Source organism: Drosophila sechellia, chromosome X, assembly GCF_004382195.2.
Source record: "Drosophila sechellia strain sech25 chromosome X, ASM438219v1, whole genome shotgun sequence".
NCBI lineage: Eukaryota > Metazoa > Arthropoda > Insecta > Diptera > Drosophilidae > Drosophila > Drosophila sechellia.
In genome coordinates this window covers 6,714,061-6,732,574 of record NC_045954.1, presented here as the reverse complement: position 1 = coordinate 6,732,574, position 18,514 = coordinate 6,714,061, and the positions used below count along the sequence as shown (strand labels likewise).

Genomic DNA, 18,514 nt, shown 5'->3' with positions numbered 1-18,514 from the left:
TGCGCTTGGAATTGTTGCAGTTCATGAACGGATTTATGGCATCTGATTGTGATTTCTAATGAGTCGTTTGAGGTGTCGATGAAGCCTCATAAGTTTCCCATTTAATCGAGAATGCTCGTGATATCGTGCATTTGATTCGAAGTCCTGTGCAACCAAAAAGCATTAGATGTTTTTCAGCTTCTGTTTGGCAAACGTCTTTGCTCCAGTTATGCTCAACCATTAGCATCTTGCTAAGTGATTTCAAAAACTGGATGTAAATGCAGAACTGCATTTGATCTACTTTCGAATGGAGGTGTTTGAACAGCTTGAGGTTTAATTTTTAAGTAATTTTGAAAATGCTCTTTACTTTTTCGGTAGTGTGTTTGTACATCGTGAGTTTGCTATAAAATTATGTATACTTGCAATGGCATTTAGATAAATCACAGACCGATTTCTCTTTTGGCCAACTATTTAATGAGATTTCCAAGGAAAAATGGAAAAGCACTTGAATTTTAAGATTATTTATTTCATAAATGTTATTCAGTAAAATATCTTGAGCAGCAGATCATCAATGTATGTAAGTTATATTATCTATGCGCACTACGAAGCCTCGAAAAGTTCAGTAGAGCTAATGGAGCCAAGCAACAAGCATTTGTCATTAGCGCAACAAGGTTGCACCCCAACGAACCCCCTCCGCCCCTCGAAAAGAGTCAGTGGCGGGTGGGGAAGGGGGTTACTGTAGCAGGTCGTGCAATTGCATTCGCCATTCGATAATAATTTATGCAACTTGTCGCCGGTGCACTAAGCAAATGTTTAAACTCTGCTTGTTCGCAGTGTTTGCCTTGCTCTGTGCTTTTCGCCTTTGTTTGTTTGTTTGTCTGCTTTGATTGCTGTTTGCCCAACTTTGCGAAAGGTGTCGAATGCCGGGCCGTGCCAATTGGATCGTCCCACATGGTTTCAAAACTATGGTTTATATACATAGTATATGTTTTGAAACCAGAGCACGAACCCCCGACAGATTGTCTAATAGGCACTCGCCCGTCTGGTCGGCTAATTAGAAGCGCTGATTGTCTCCGCAAGAAAATGCGGGGCAAGTGGGTGGAAAATAGGGGGTGAATGATAAACAGATCCACCGGGCGATCCACACACCAATGGGTATTGGAATATGAGCTACCCATCAGTAGATATGAAACAGATTTACTCATGGCAACAAGTGCATGTTCTTTCCTTTACTTTTATTTAAAATGCTTATCGTTGAAATTGGACATAGGATATGGATTTCATCTAAAAAGCCAGCATAGCCGTTGGATCAGAGGGCATTGCGACATAAAGACGCCTCCACAAACTGGACTTTCTGTGTCAGTGCGATGGGGTTCATTAAAAACGATTGAAACTTCCGCCATTCGATGGCCAAGTAAAACTAAAATCCAGAAACAGCGCCACAACACCACTATCCATTTCACAATCAAAAAATGAATCCCAATCATATATGCCCAGTTTTGCTCACTTCTCTCTCAGCATTTGCAGATAAACAAAATCACAAATGACTAACAACATTTCGATCCCCTGTCCATGCAAAGACCCCAACTTGCGATAAACAAAATAAACGAATTTATAAACTGCTTACGCATACCGAAACAGGGGTATTTTCTTATTCCACCGATATCTGTGATATGCTAATGCCAAAAGTCTTGGCCCTAACATTTCATTCATTTTTGTATTTTGTCTCATGTGCGGCGACTAATTACCCAGTGTCACAAATTGTTTTTAATTAATCGATTTATAAGAGGTTAGAGGTCGCTTAGATAATGGAAGATATTACTTTGGCGAAGGGGAAACTATTCCTAGCTCACAGGCATCTTGGCTTATGGTATTTGGATAAATCCAGATATTAAGTATATCATCTACACAATGGAGAAAATTTTAAAACAGGCCAAACTGGAAGTCTGTTTTCGGCCTGTTGAAGTTAATTTATCGCATTAAGTAGGGAGCACAAAGAATTTAAACAAAAACCAGACACAATTGCGACAAAATAAAGGCAAATAAACAGCACAACAACAAAAAAAAAAAACAGGCATTACAATAAATCAGAGACGACAAAACCGTCAACGATTCACGGACTCGCAGCGAAAAGCGGTCTTTTTTTTAAATAAATAAATTGTGTCTGAAGCGAAATTTAGGGGTTTGTGCGAAATGGAGCTTACGTAAGCAGTTGTCGCAACCGCCGCCAGAGGCCGCCACTAAAATTGATAGCATGGGGTGTACATGGGTGCATTTGGTGTTGTAAATCTTGTATGCCAAACAGTGCGAAATTAATTTGACAATTGCAAGTGCAAGGTCATGATGAAGGTGTGAGTGTGTGTGTAGGCCACACCATCTGTGGCCCGCCAGGGAAATGCAACCAGATACCTGGGGGAAATGCAGCACGAGCTTTGACCAGGAAATGCTGGATTATCACAATAGATTCTAGTGCTAAATGTAATGTTTTCTCATTTGTCCAACTAAATATGCATTTAGATATTTCAGCTATGAAATGTATTCCTAGTAGCGAATCTTTGACATTTGCGAAAGTTGGAGTTCCTTGAACCCAGATTCCATTTTCATTAGCATTCGCATTCCCATAACGATTTCGCTTTCCTCGGCTCCATGTCGTAATATTTATTTACGTATGTATTTATTGAGGCCAATTGCAGCGTTTAACTCAATTTGATATGCTAATTTGCTCAACATCTCCCCAGCCTTCTATTGCCACACTTGCCACGTAAATTGCTCAAGAGACATGTAAACTTAGTGAGTTGCTACTCGAGTTCCCGATTACCAGATTCCCCACGATTGCAGCACTATAGAGTTGGTCACCCACTAAGTGTAATCCGTTGTAGAAAGCAAGTTGAGCAGTTATAACCATGACTTATTACAATTATTTACAGGGTATATTGTATGTTATGATGTGTGCAAAGTAGAGCAAACAGCTCATTTGACAGGAACTACACTTGAAGTCACTAATAGCAATAGGATGTTTGAGTAAGAGGAGAAGTACGTGTGTTCAAAAGCGTAGAGAACCAATGAATTTGCCATGATTCCAAACATATGACGTGGGTAAAGTCGCTTGGGCACGTGCGGAAATGCGATAGGTGAAATTTCATATGAGCAGGATATGGTGAGACACCTTTTGACAGTCTGGGAAAGCTTTGAGTCAGCTGTATTTATAAGTTTGTTGGAAAAACAAAAACACTTATAGAGCCCTGTCTGATATCGTTATCAAATCGACTATTTATCTCTCCTAAAATAATTTAAATTTACGAGTAGGCAGATTGAGTAAATATTATGCAAGCAGTTGTCATCAAAAACCCCCCCACTGGATCCAAATGTTGATTTTAGTGCCCAAAATGAGATTTGTACACACGCATGTATTTGTGAAAGGGAAAATTCTAGCATATAACAGTGTTAAGCTGGTTTTCTCGAGAAAAAACATTCCGAAAAGTTGTGGGGGGGGGGGGCAAGGTTTGGGGTCAAAGACCATCCGAACTCAAGCCGGCTGGTTCGCTCCAAAGTTTGCGTCGCGCAAACACGTTTTGGGAAAACTAGTCATAAAAAAAGCCTATTTTACAAGGCGGGTAAACACAGGCAGAACCTTTAAAGTGTCCACAGAATTTGGTTTGTAATTGTTCTGGGCAAACAAACACACACGTACACACATATAGAGTACGATCCAACTGAAACTCCACCACAACCCAACGATAAGATAGATTTTCCATGTTTGCTTCGATTTTCCTTGTTTTATTTTCTTGTTTATTGTTTATTTTCGCATGAAATGAAGTTGTTCGGCTCGAGTACAAACAATAAATCATATTAAAGATCATAATGTTTTGGGTGTTTTTATTCTCGTTTAATGTAAGTATTTATAAGTATATGGAATTGAAATTGAAACTTATTTTAGGCTTGGCTCGTTTATCGCGTCGATGATAAACACACAGTTTGCAAACACATTTATCTGATTTTCGATTGCTTTTAAATATTAAATATTGCTTTTGAGTCTTTCATTTTTGTTGGTCTTTTCCATTTTTACGCTTAAAAGCTAAATGTATACTTCTTGCAGTTTCATTTACAAAAATATATACGTCTATAAATATATATTTATATATATATGTATATATAAATATATATATGTATAAATTTAATTGCTCTTCTTTTATGATGAGTTCGGGTGTGTGTTAAAAAAAATTGCGCTAAACTAAATAAATGCTACCAAAGATATGCAAAAAAAAAAAAGGAATTATATAATTCTAATTATTATTTGCTGGCGAAAATTGCTAAATTAAAAGAGTAAAAATTGAAATAAAATGTGTATTATTATGCTGGCGTTTTTTCTTTACTAAGTGTAAATTATTGTTTTGTTTATTTTGTCTTCTTTTTTTTTGTATTTTCGCATTTTTTTAGATGTCTTAATCAATGATCACAACTCTTAGCATAAATGTTACTCGCATGTGGCATTCATAAATATATAGATTTGTTTCGGTCCGTCTGTATATTTATGTATAAATATATATGTAATTGCTTATTAAAAATATATATGGATGTATATAGATCTATCATATCTCAATTTGTTAGCTGCTGCACAAAAAAATATATAGTTTGTAAATGTCTTTTCTTCTGTCTTTCAAGATTACCAGGAATGTCTTAAAATGGATTGGCCATGGGATTTTCGGTCCAGTTGGGAAATTCTTGATTTTGGCAAATGGAAAATTTGATTGTCTTGGGACCGTTGAACCAATCCAATCCAAAAACCAATCCACTCTTTTAGCTTACGTTTCTGGCTGCGGCTAGTATCTGTTATTTGTTATATTATTGTTGTTTGTTACTTTATTGTAATTGTAATTGCAATTGTACGTGTCTTGTTGTTGATGCAAAACAGTAAACTGTAAAATCGGCTATTGCTTGCGATCTTGTCCTTTACCATGGAATTCGTTGATATGTGTTCATTAGCTCGTCATTAGCTCGAAAGGCCTCATCTACATTGTCGGCTTCCTTAATCCTTTATCCTTTAATCCTTTATCCTCCCTCCGCTTTCCAATTATTGATTTCCCCATTTTCCGACTACGTCTTATCATCGTCTTAACCCAATTTCGGCTGCGTGAAACTGCAAAGAAATAATGAAATCATTTTATCTAATAATACTTTTGTGTTTTATACTACAGGAATGAGTTTATATTGCTTAAGATTAAGGTGCGCTTTAGACGCGATAAGATTTCGGGGAAATTGGTGACTTTAAATAACATATTACAGCTTATGAATCACACCATTCAATGTGCCGAATTTATCATTTAATAACTTTGAATTTTACACGTGTAACCTGTACACGTGTAACGTGTAACGTGTAACTAAATTAATTTCCCGTCGCTACACTAGTTTTTGACCACGAAAACCCATTCCCGCACCTGTCAGACATTCAAGACTAATCACCTTAGAATTTCCAATCGCCGAGGAAACAATAAATCATCCCATCATCTCCATTGTCTAACTTCAAACGATGCATTTCCATTTCAATTTCAATCGGAAATAAGTGTGCTCTCTGATTCCGAGTTTTAGTTTTCGCCCGATTCGAGTTTGACACTCTCGCTCGCTCTGCGCTAATTGAAAGCGATTAATGCAATTAAAAGCCTGGGAAATGAGTTGCTGACTTAACAAATTAAGTGCGTGTATAGTAAAAAAAAGACAAACAAACAAAACACAAAACCATACAGAAAGGCACATTCAATAGAGAGCAAAAGTTTTCGCGTGTCTGTTTCTCGTTTCATTCAACTTGGCGGCCAAGTGGGTTGGTGGGCTGATGGGTGGGTGGTTTTGGGTGTGACAGAGCGGTCCATTCATTAATTCATTGATACCTCAAATTGGCGGTCAGACGAAAACCACATACAAGCCCAAATACACATGGATATAGAGCCGAGTATAGAGAACTGCGAACTGCGAGCAGCAGGAGCATTTCCAGCGCTTATTTGTTGATTATGATCATCATCAAAAGCTGTGGAGGCCGCTTAAATTGTGTGCCAGCCATTAATTGAAGCTACGGATCTACGGGGGCCTGGATCTTGTGATCTCTGATCTTGAGGTGGGGCAGAAAAATGGAAATGAAAACGTGTGTTAATTGCAACACTTTGTCACCAATCAGCGGCAACAGCATCTGTATCTGTATCTGTAACTGTATAGTATCTGTATCTCGCACCGCACCTTATCAAATGGTTCTTTTTGTTCGCCGAGTTTCCCGCCTTCGATTAGATAAGTGCCTATGCCCGAAACTCTAACTGTCACGTACATATGTGGTTTCCCAACTTCTAATTGGCATAGCATGTCCCAAGTCAAGTCGAGTCCCCAAACGAGAAATGTCTGCACATTGGGCAACGCAGTCCAAGTCGACCCGAGTAAAACTCAACTTCGCGCTGATTACGAGTCGAGTCCGACGAGCAGAGACCCGAATGTCGAGAGCTCTTCTCTTATCTCCGCCACCCGAGGTCTCTGTCCCCAAAAAATTTCCACACTGCCAAAAAATTATAGGATGAAACACCAAAACTATTAATCTATAAGAAATTCTGAAAGGAATCATTAGGATCATGCCGGATCGGTAATATAAAAAAGTGAAAGAATCCCAAGACATCATTAGTTTTAGTTTGTCTCGGTGTGGAGATGGCAACTTGGGTCGCCAGAGAGTCAAAATCTTGGGGCCCAGGCAATCAAAGAAAATCTGAGGCCATGGAAACGACTAATAAATAATGAGCTTGTTGGCTCGACGGTTCGACCATCACTAGTGATAGAGCTTAAACTATGCGATACCCTGTATGAAGACATATATTTCAAAATTTAAAAAAAAAAAACCAATATTTTTATAGATAATTTCAGGTATTTACTGGGACTTCCTGGTAATATGACTAACTTATGCTCTTAAGATTTATATTTTATCGAATTGAATTGTGTTTTTAAATGTGTAGACCTAATTCAAAACGAAACCAGTGTTGCAAAGAGACGAAATCAGTGTGCTCCAAAAGACAATAATCACTTCATAAAAACTGGTCTACGCAAAGTGGTTATGGAGGTAAAACTACCCTTTCTTTTGGAATTTAGAGGGCATCGAGCAGAGAAATGCCAAGCCATAAGAAGACAGAAAGAATCTTTTGCCCTGCTGGCAATCTTTAACTAACTGGTGGTCAAACTGGTTTGCCCCCTACTACTCTCGTCCTCTCTCGTTCTCTTCCCTCCCTAGTTGACTGTGTGTGTGAGCGAGCTATGGCTGGCTGTTGCGCATGCGCAGCTGCTGTCTTGCTTGCACCGAAGCCGCTTAAATGAGCGTAAGACCAGAAGAACTCTCTTCTCTCTCACTCTGTGAAAAGTGTTTCTTTGTTGTGTTGGAAAAACATAATTTTTATTGTCATTAGTTAGGTCTTCTCTAATAAAGTAGCGTCGAAAAAAAGTAAGTAAACTACCAAAACAAAAATGGTATATCGTATGTATAATCTTAAGATCTAATCGAGGTTTACATCGAGTGGAAGTGTGGCTTGGGCTAGAAGCTAACTAAAACTAGTGTCTGGATGATGATGGGGAAGTGTTTGGGACAGTGTGGGATGGTATATACGAGACTTACTGGCACTCTGGCACACGGCCACGCCCACTGATTAGGCGTCGAAGGGTCGCTTGTGGGCGCTCTGCTCATCGCCGCCCATTTCGCGCGACAAGTCCGAGATCACCTCCTTGTAGATGAGCGGATCGATGTTCTTGCCCAGCTGGTAGAGCAGGAACCAATCGCCGATGTTGCATTTGTTGGCCACCAGTTCGACCTCCTCGCTTTCGGCCAGACGGGAACGGGCTCGGAGCAGGAGATGGCGCAGCTTGGGACCCGACACCACGGCGATTCTGTAGATAAGCGATATTCCCGACATGATGCTCAGGATGATGAACCAGAACCACAGGAACACGTAGATCTTTTCGTTGACAATGTTCAGGGGAAGCACGCACAGACCGTCGTGGGTCTGCACACTGCCGGATGGACCGTATTTGTGGAACGTGCATTTGGTGACCTTCGGAAAGACCCGCGCCATGGGATCAATGCGCTCATCGGGCTCCAGCTCCGTGAACTTCAAGACATCACTGCCGTAGGTGCTGAACTCGCCGTCGAGGAAGAAGTCCACAAAGTAGATTTGTCCAATCACATTCACAAAGTTCAGGGCTTCGCACACGAAGAATCGGAAAGCGTAGAAGTTGTGGCGGTTCAGGTTGCCGATGAAGTAGTCGACCAGGATCTTCTTGCGATCGTTCTTGCACTCATCGTTCACAATGGGGCTGTTGAGGTCCATGACCAGCATCTTGAGGCGTCCGCCCTCCCAGGACTTCCACAGATAGCGCGGCACGTAGAACAGGATGGCCTGGAAGAAGAGGACGAAGCACACCCACTGGTAGTACTTGTGGTACTTCACTTCGTCCTCGCCCTCCACATGGGAGCCCACGCCGGGCTGCACCACATCGCGTCCGGTGATGCCCGTTAGCCTTTCCGGCACGGTGAACGTCGAGTAGATCCAGCAGTAGGTATCCATCACGCCCAGTGGGATCTCGTCCACAATACAATCGATCGGGTCACCGATGTATTGGCGCGAGGTCACCAGCAGGGAGAAGGCGATCAGTATGATCACCGTGGCCTTGTAGTGCATGCGAAAGACATTGTTGTCGATGCACACCTGGTCGATCTTCAGCAGGCCCTTGACGGACCCAAAGACATCAAACATCTTGTCGGTCTGCTACTCTATATTATGCGATATGCGAGGATTCTTTGTTACGGAGGATATTTCTACTCCTTGACACTAACGCTGACTGTTGCGGATCGTATCGGCTGCCTGGTGACTTTGCTACGGGACTTTCGGGTTCCTCACACGTTGGCCACCATTACTCTTCAGTTTCTGTTCAAAGAATGCACACGAAAAAAAAAGATAGTAGTAACTATCGGGGAGAGCAGCGATACGTGGGATTTGGCTTGGCACTGGATCTTCGGCTTGGATCCCCCAGAGAGCTTCGTTTCTGTTCGGTTCGAGTTCGTTTCGCGCTCTCAACACCAACGCGACAACAAAAACAAAACAACTTGAGTTTCAAGAGGGCGGCGGGGGCGACGGTTACCCAGGTGGAAGTCTAAACGCCGTCGCAGCAGCGGCACTAAGCGCACTCTTCGGATAGAAAATTCAAACTGTTTGGCTTTCCGCTGGGCGAAGTCGCTTGGCTGCGCTAAACGCCGTCGCCGAAGCGGAGAGATTCAGAGAGCGGGAGAGCGCATTTTTTTTGGGGTGGATCTTGTTAAACAATGGAGTGCGCTTACTTTACTTTTATTTTTGTTTCGTTTTTCAATCCTCTCCCGTGCTCTTTCGACTTGGAATGGCTGAATCTGGACTGGACTGGAATGGCATGGACCAAAAGGGTAACATTTCTCAATCCCGGAGTGATGCAGAGGGGCGAGAGTGACTCAGTGATGCTGCTCGTAACTGAATTAAAACACAAAGACCGCTTTAATTATTAACCTTAATTTTGAATATGCTTAAAACATGCTTCGTGTCCCGTTGCATTTTACTCCTAAAGTGAAAAAAGTGCGGTTTCATCGGCAGCCTTATCCGTCATTAACCCTAGATTAGTTTCATTACGGCCTGCATGGTTTGTAAAGTTATTTAAAGTCTATAAAATTGTATTATTAATTAATATTACAAACCAAGAACTAACTTGACTTCATTTTAAATCCGGGACCTATTTTACTTTAATTGTATTTAAGGCAATTTCAAATTATTTTCGAATTTTTAAACCTAGCACGCAGTGTTGCATACCTTCTGGGGTTAAGCCTGTTTTTTTCGGCGACACAACCAAGATTTATGATTTAATTTCATCTGGCAACGCCGACGCTCACGAGTCTGCCGCTGCATTTAACCCCCCGTTGGGACACCATTCCCCTCCTACCACGCACTCTCCGCCAACTTTCAACTCGGACTCTGCCATATTGGAGCTGCATTTGCGTTGGTATTTGTGTGTGTGGAGGTGACAAGTTCTTGGAACCCGTTGTGTTCTCGCTTGTGTACATTTGGCTGCTGGAGTGGATTTCATTTTCGAGATGGGAGCTGCCTCACCACCAGCCGAACAAAAACAAGCAAAGCCAGGCACAAAGCGTTGAGTGAAAGAGAGAACACGAAGGAGTTGGAGATGTGTGAAAACACACTGGAACTCTCTGCTTTCACTGCATTTTTATACCTGCAGACCTCCATGCATACCTGCCTACTTCCAACAATCGCCGGCGTACACACATATACCTGCGTTCCAGGTATAGCAAAATAATGTACATCGGGATTTTTCATGCCCTCCATCGTGGAGAGAACAGAGATCCCTGGAAATGGAAACAAAACGCGACTACCTGTTACACCGCTCTTCTTCTTTGAAGCGCTCTCCCTCTCCGGCACTCTTCGTTTTTTTGGCCCTTCTTCAGGTTCGACATTCTTCTTCTACCTGTTCTCCTTCCGTCAATTCCCTCAAAACTATCTCAATTGTAAATTATTCGTTTCAATCCGGACACACGCTGGCTCATCTGGGCTATATAGACATATAAAGCAATACATAACAGCTAGCCTATGTAACATACCACCTTATACTGCTATAGTTCTGAAGTGCGTGTACTCGATTGTACAAAATAATTAAAGCGGGCTAGATGTGGCAATACGCGGCTAGTTCCAGTAGCCCGATAAGAGCTAGAGCATTTGTCATGGAACCGAAATGCTTGCCGTTGGTGTTATAACACCAGATCGTAGATCTTGGCCCTGATATGATCGGTCATTGGGGATGTCTGAAGGTCCCACTTGGCAGACATCACATTTCGAGGCCAAATGTGGCTCCCATAACATATTAAATTACTGTGAAGACATAAATTTTGCAGAAATGTAGATATTTAGAACGACCAATCAATCGCCACCTGCCAAGTTGATCGATTATGTGAGACACTCAAAGTACAGCCCCAGGTGGGATGTCAATAAATTATTTTCGCAAAAACTCGTAAAAATTGCACCAATGGAACCTCTCAATCGGCAATGACTGGGAAGCGGGTGAATGGCTATAAAAATCAGTTATAAAACCCCATTAAGCCCATATGTCAATAAACCGATCTACACGAATGTACGCACATATGTATGTATACTGTATGTACATATATATCCCTAAATGAGACGACTACTGTCTGGGCTATAAATACCTATAGAAAACCGCCAAGAAACGCCGAGTCCAATAAATCGGATAGGATCAGTTCGGATCGATTGCCATTCCCCCGTCATATATATTAAATTTCACAAGCGTGGCCAGTGTGAAACGAAATTAAATCTTGGGACACGGTAAGACTCCTTAGTTAATAAACATTTGGAAGACGTTTGTTGATAGTTTGCAGCTATTTTTCAGTCATATTTCAGCCACACTGGAAACAATATTGCAAGGAGTCTATATTTCTTAAGTAACTACACCATTGATTGTTTTCTGTGCATTCGTCTTAGTCATCGTCTTCATGCGAAATCGAACATCAACATATCTGGAAATTCCCCGAAAGTCGTCTGCGTCACCTAAAAAACGATCTGGTGAAAAGCAGATACATTTATACATCTCTCGATTGATTACTCGTCTTACTCGTGATCAAACCATCTGGCTTTGTCCAGTATCCTGTGACCAGAGATGTCAACTGCTGGATCTCTAATGTTCAACGATGAAGTCTTCTAAATCACGTGCGTTGAGCCCGATGTGTTTGGAATTATAATTATTGTAGACAGCAACTTTTCACTGTCAACAGACAGACAGCATTTACATACATAAATATCGTATTGCAATCGGGTTAATTAAAGAAACTGAGAAACTTCTGTAGATTTGAAAACACTTGTCAGACAGTAATTAAGATTTGAATTTGGAAAGACTTGACCCAAAAATATATATTTCCATTTTTGGAGGAGAACAACTTTTTACCAATTGAACATTAAGCTCGGACTTTTAATGATTAGGAGATCAGTGGGGTCGGCTTATGTGATACTAACTGGTTTTGCCAATATATTCAAAGTGCGTATACTTTGCAAATAAATATAGAAATTTAAGAGCGGGCGATACCTAAGATTGCATCATTCGCCGTACGGAATATCACTTTTTCAGATTTCAGATTTTTGCAACAACGATTTCATTTGCATTGCGCAAACAAAATTTGTACCGAAAACACTTTCACTTTTCAGCAGAATTTTGTTGCAACGAATGCGAATATATCAATATATATCGATGTCTGCATTGCACATATGTATGTGAATATGAGCAGATATACCGACTGGTATTGCTTATGCCTGGTAATTGAATCTGTGGCCGAGGGTAATACGTGTGGAGCGCCTTGCTTGAATGGTTCGAATTTCGTTTTCATTGTGGTTTGCTTTATTTAAATTTCAATGCAAAATGGCCAAAGACAAAAGAACGTGCATGGCCGGCCTATCAGTTTTATCAAAATCTGGGCTACGCCAATAAAGCAATGCGACTGATATTCGAACATGAATCAATGAACTTTCGTCAACTGGGAGGCAAAAGCAAAAGAAATAGTAATAGCCGTAATCAGAGCAATTTCCAGGGAAACCCAAGCAGAGCTAAATACGAGCAGTCAACCGGCTAAAAATGTTGCAATTACTAATATAGTCTCTAGTTACGCACGACTTCTACAAAACATACCATATATGTAAGGGGGCCTTTGACTATCTTATCCGGCAAAGTTTTGGAGCGGCCACTTGGACGCTTAAGTAATAAGCACCGAATACAATGCCTAGGTGAGCTATTTAGATAAGCAACAGATATAGATACTTATGAGCTGATAGTGCGGATCTCTGCTGGAATTCCGTTCCATTCCAGAAATAAGTGGAGACTTACTTTGGGATTGACTGGAAGATAAGACTGTCGGGGCCAAAGAATGAAATATAATGTGGCAGGGTGAATATCCACCTGATTGCCTTGCGTGGAACCTTGCAACGATATCGCCGAAAAGCAAACAGCCGCACAATATGGTAATCCATCTCTAGAAGAAGAGTCTATGTATATATGTATAAGCTCTCTGTCTAGCACTGATCTGGGTCAATAAGATACCAAGCCGTAAATATGAATATGTCCGCTTGTCCAAAGTCTGTCACATCCATCAGAATAGGCAGTATTGAATCTACATGGGATGCGATAGCGGCACGCTTTAAGAGCCGGGGAGTTACAGATTACGGCGGAATTAGCAATTACACACTTGAATGATTTCAATGCAAGTCTATGGTTATTCCTAGAACCAAGTGAAGCCATTTCTTGCACAACTGAGGGCTATTTGCTATGTTTCTAGAAGTGATACTAATTTGCTGATATCCTGAATCTCTTGAGTCATATATATATTTTCCCGCACTGATTCATATTTCCTATGATTGTTTGCTTGGTTATCTTGGGTCTCTTTGCTCTTGGATCTTTAATTTCGATGCGAGATTGGCCAGCTAGCTTATCGATGAGGTAAACCCTGAGAAAATGGGTACTCTCTGCGACTTTCGTCTCTGTGAGAACCCTTAGAGAACCTTAGGGGTTCGATCTATTCGGGTTCTTATGAAGCCACGAGCCGAATACATGCCGAAGCTCTCATGTTTGGGCGAAAATTGAAATATGACCGAAAAACTTGGGAGTTTTCTTGGGTACCAAGAGAGCTTGTACACTGGAAGAATTAAATTGCTAACTTCTTAAACTGAAACCAAACTGGCAGAGATTGGGCCCTTCCAGCTTAAACATATGTATACACTGCTAATCACAAGCTGAGAAATATGTAAGCTGGCATATGGTTTATTTTTCACATAGTGCAATAGTCTAAGTAAGTCCTGCTCAGTGTAGCGCACTTCAGTAGGTTCTCATATTTCCCTTACTCTTTTCTTGGACAACTCTGAACTAAACACAATTCCATTGCTGATTCGGCATTTCCGTGTATTTATGCCCGACGAAGTTATCTTATCGGGTCCGGACGGCTCTCCTGGCCAAAAATGAGCGGTCGATAAGGCGCCAGAAAGCCCTCTCCGACGAACGTGGAATGGTGATGAAGATCGGCGAACGGGGACCGGAGACCGGAGACCGGAGACCGAAGGTTCCGAGACCCGGAGACCATGAGCAGAGTCTCGAGCCTTGCAGTTACGAGGAGCTAGCCGCGGCAAGCGGAGCGCACAAATCCATCCGACTCCAGAAGCCAGCCCGTTTGTAATCGCCACCCAGCCACAGTTGTCGTAATCATCGTAAGAAAGCCAACGAAGTAGAAGTGGATTCGGATCGGATCGGGGCCAGAACCTAACCCAAAATCTGCTCTTCGGAGATAACGGAGGCGTTACAATGCTGAACACCTTCAGTTCGGTGAGGCAGTACCTCAAGTTCGATCTCACGCGCGTGGTCATCGACAACATAGTGTTCAAGCTGCACTATAGATGGACCTTCGTAATACTCCTAGTGGCCACCCTCCTGATTACGTCGCGCCAGTACATCGGGGAGCACATCCAATGCCTGTCCGACGGCGTTGTGTCTCCGGTCATCAACACCTTCTGCTTCTTCACGCCCACCTTCACAGTGGTAAGTCAGCGGGGTCACCAAGGGGAAATTAGAAGAGGTCACCAGGGAATAATAATAGCTATGCACTGGGTACATATAAGTATCTATTGAGGGCAACTGTTATTAATACTCTATTTTTTCTAACTTAAATTAGGTTAATCGATTTAGAGTCGTTTTATTGCTATTCGTTGCCACATACCCATTCCTGACATGATCAACTGACAGAACAGATTTAAAGTAGATACTAGATTATTTATTAACATAACTTGCACTCCAAATAGGTACGTGACCAGAACCAAACATCCTACAAGCCGGGGAGTGAGCCACCTGGAATAGGGGCGTTCGATCCCGAAAAGGACAAGATCAAGCGGCATGCATACTACCAGTGGGTGCCCTTCGTCCTGTTCTTCCAGGCGCTCTGCTTCTACATTCCCCACTTCCTGTGGAAGAGTTGGGAGGGCGGCCGGATCAAGGCCCTGGTCTTTGGCCTTCGAATGGTGGGTTTAACGAGGTACCTGAAGAACGACAGTCTGCGCATCGGCAAGCTGAACATTCCCTCGATGGCGGAGGCGGAGGAGCGCGTCAAGGACATTCGTCGCACGATGATCGACCGGATGCGGCTGAATCAATCGTGGGGTGCCCACTTGGTCTTCGCGGAGGTGCTCAATCTGGTGAATCTTCTGGTGCAGATCACATGGACCAACCGATTTTTGGGCGGTCAATTCCTCACCCTGGGACCACATGCCCTGAAAAATCGGTGGTCCGACGATCTGAGCGTTCTGGATCTAGTATTCCCGAAGATTACCAAGTGCAAGTTCCACAAATTTGGTGACTCTGGCTCCATTCAGGTGCACGATGCCCTCTGCGTGATGGCGCTGAACATCATGAACGAGAAGATCTACACCATTCTGTGGTTCTGGTACGCCTTCCTTTTGGTTGTTACTGTTCTGGGACTGCTTTGGAGAATTTTCACCCTGTGCTTCTACAGAAAGTGAGTGGATATACTTGCGAAACATATTTCGATGATGTGATAATCCTTCTAACCCACTTTAATCAGTGTCACCTTTACCCGCTGGTCTCTCTACTGGGCCAAGCCTGGCCAACTGGACGAAAAGGAATTATCGGCGGTAATTGATAAGTGCAATTTCTCCAACTGGATGTTCCTGTTCTTCCTGCGCTCCAACCTTTCGGAGTTCCTGTTCAAGAAGGTCATCTATCATTTGGCCAGTGAGTTCCCCAATCCCGATCACGATAACGATATCAACGCCTATCGAGAGGCACCGCCCACGCCCGCTAAGAACCGTTATCCGGACATTAGTAGCCTGGATACGATTGACTCGCCGCTCTTGCACCTTCAACACAATGGCCCGCCCGCCCAAGGGCCATCGACTTCGGATATGGCAAAGCTACCTGTATAATTTATGCATTTCAATTAACGCTAGGCAATTAATTATTGCAGCTTTGTCTTGTTTACACCTGTTTTTTTTATATATGATCATTTCATTTTAAATATATTTATTATTAAGAGACGCGGCTTTCAGCTGAATCCAACAGGTTTTTTCGGGGCACACATAAAGCAAAACCTCTCAAAATGGCCGACAGAAAAGCAGTTATTTTGTGTGTGGTATTTTGAAAAAAAAGTGGTTAAAAAGCACTACAAAACCAAAACCGACCAGATACCTTTCGGAGGGGCGTGGGGCGTGGGCGTGGCCGACAGTTTGTGTCGAGTGGCGACTGCGGTTGGGTGACCCAGTTCGAGTGATCCGTTGTGGTTTCGAAAGTGTTTGTTTCTGAGCTGCCAGCCCGAACCCAGCAAATCCATTTGGCTGCGCGGATGGGTCACAGTTTGCGACCTCTCTGACTGTGAAGTTTCAATAGGTGTGCATGTCGGGATCCCGAGTTACGGGCGGTTTTCCAGCAGCGTATGCCGAACCCCACTAGGTGAGCTATTGCTACCGAAAGTTTATTATATTTCCTATAGTTTTGGGAAGTTTTAGTGGTTTTCATAGAAAAGATCCTGAGATAAGAGCAACATAACTTCTGAACTTCTGACGCTTCCAGCCTTCGCACCGCATTAAGACATTTACACATGCCGCTCTGTCATAACCAAGTCCATATTTGGACCGATTTCCATTTGACTTGCCCCCTTCCTTCACAGATGCTCGGGGTTTCGACTGTCTTTAGCAATCAATTAGTACGAGAAGTTTTTGCACTTACTTTTGGCAGCAGTCGCCAAATCGGAGCCGCAATATTGCGCCACTTCGCAGCGAGGTGTAATGGCAAGCTAGTTATGACACCTGTGTGCCACCAAAAGCGGTAGCCGCCATTCGAATGGGAATCCAAAAGCAAATCCGAGTCCCCATTGATTAGCTGACAAGATTTCGCTTTGATAGTTTGCGGTCAATGCCAACCGGCTTGGATCGCACGAACAGCGCCTGACAAAAGTTCAACTTTCAAAGCACTTCGGCGAGATACATATGTATATTTGCCGGCAGAAGAAGGGGTCTTCGTCGCGATCAGGTTTTTTTTTTTTTTTGCCTGAGATCTCCACTTTTATTCTAGTTTTTTGTGCGACAAACCCGATTTGGGATTGTTCTGTTTTATTTTCTTTGGCTGTGTTCTTTTCGATTCGATCGATCGCCGCCTGCATATCAAGCGATTTCTTTCGTTTGGCTGGCGTAAAAGCCCCAACAAAGATGAAAAAGCCAACACTCGAAGATACCAAATAATAAAAAATGTGCTAAGCTAGCTCCGTCAATGCTCTATACTTTTTGGAGTCGTTTGATACACCAATATATTTTGTGGTTGCGCTTGTTGGAGTTACCAATGAAATCTACAAGCATTCTTCTTACCCTCGGAGTCAGTATATTTAAGCATTCGACTTGATCACCAAGACCATATCATATCTCCCCCATTTTGGGCTTTGTTTTTGTTTTCCAGTGATTGTTGGTGTTGCCATTGTTGTTTTATGAGATCGAAACGGACTTTTGGTCATGCCCGTTTCTCGGTTGGGGTTGTCAAGTATTCGTTTTTCTTGTGACTTACTTGTTCTATTGAGTTGTCCATGCTCGAAAGATTCGGGGTTCAATTCTTTTGGACACAATTCAAAAGGTCTGCATCGAAATGAGGTGAAATTTGGTATGGGGCGATAAATAATCTGAATCTTCATACTGAGACTCATAAGTTATGTTAACCTAGACTCATACGCCCCCAATGAGAGATGGGATTCTGTAAGTGATAAGTGCATTAAGCATTTACACACCTAATTCTAAACAATTTCAGTCTAGACTGCGCTGCGAATACCTTCAATTACCCAAATTGATGCGACAATTAACACGTTTGAACTTTTGCAGCTGCCTGCAAGTTTCTGACCTGCCAAAGTGGTTGCGAATCGGCTGCCTTTGGATGCTTTATAATGTATGCCCATTGGCTAGCCTGGAATTTGTTGCCAATAAATTATATGCAATTGGGACACTTGTTGCATACATTTATTTGCCAATCTCTTGGCATGCAAATTTATTTCAATTGCATTTAATTTGTGCGGATTAGCACACACCACCGTAAGCCGTCACGGAAAGGGGTCCCATTTTTGGGGGGATGTTTAAGCATCCCCAATTATATCAGAAAAGACACAATTTATAGCGACTTATTGGCAATTTACAGAAGTTAAGCCGTGCCGCAGTCATAATAGGCTTTAATCTATACTATTTATCCTTACGCCATACGAAACAAAAGACAAACTCCTTTCAATAACACGCAAAACCTCAATACGAAATCCTGTTTGGCTGATGGAATCCACCCCCGAAAATGAAGTTCACAAGTGAACGACCTTCGTCGTTGGAAAATTCGCTTTCCGCTAAAAGAAAACTTCCGCCCTTTGTGTCCTTTGTGTCGTCATCTTTTGGAATCCTTTGGCTTCCGCGAATGA

General features: G+C 42.4%; 2 protein-coding genes across 2 annotated transcripts; one reads left to right on the top strand and one right to left on the bottom strand.

Annotated features, from left to right (window-relative positions):
* Nucleotides 1-3,735: 3,735 nt before the first annotated feature.
* Nucleotides 3,736-9,197, bottom strand: LOC6618951 (innexin inx2). The gene is made up of 2 exons (XM_002043160.2): nt 7,610-9,197; nt 3,736-5,116 (listed from the first exon to the last, which is right to left on the bottom strand). Exon 1 carries the CDS (start codon nt 8,742-8,744, stop codon nt 7,641-7,643), a length of 1,104 nt encoding a protein of 367 aa, XP_002043196.1. The 5' UTR covers nt 8,745-9,197; the 3' UTR covers nt 3,736-5,116; nt 7,610-7,640.
* A 4,983-nt stretch (nt 9,198-14,180) lies between these two features.
* Nucleotides 14,181-16,132, top strand: LOC6618950 (innexin inx7). Its single transcript, XM_002043159.2, has 3 exons — nt 14,181-14,607; nt 14,868-15,577; nt 15,644-16,132. Exons 1-3 carry the CDS (start codon nt 14,374-14,376, stop codon nt 16,002-16,004), a joined length of 1,305 nt encoding a protein of 434 aa, XP_002043195.1. The 5' UTR covers nt 14,181-14,373; the 3' UTR covers nt 16,005-16,132.
* The last annotated feature ends 2,382 nt before the right edge of the window (nt 16,133-18,514 follow it).

Bases quoted from the DNA above. Each gene is read 5' to 3' on its own strand.
- LOC6618951 (XM_002043160.2), bottom strand. From the start codon at position 8,744: ATGTTTGATGTCTTTGGGTCCGTCAAGGGCCTGCTGAAGATCGACCAG.
- LOC6618950 (XM_002043159.2), top strand. From the start codon at position 14,374: ATGCTGAACACCTTCAGTTCGGTGAGGCAGTACCTCAAGTTCGATCTC. The intron at 14,608-14,867 runs GTAAGTCAGCGG...CACTCCAAATAG, and splicing joins TCACGCCCACCTTCACAGTG to GTACGTGACCAGAACCAAAC. The intron at 15,578-15,643 runs GTGAGTGGATAT...CACTTTAATCAG, and splicing joins ACCCTGTGCTTCTACAGAAA to TGTCACCTTTACCCGCTGGT.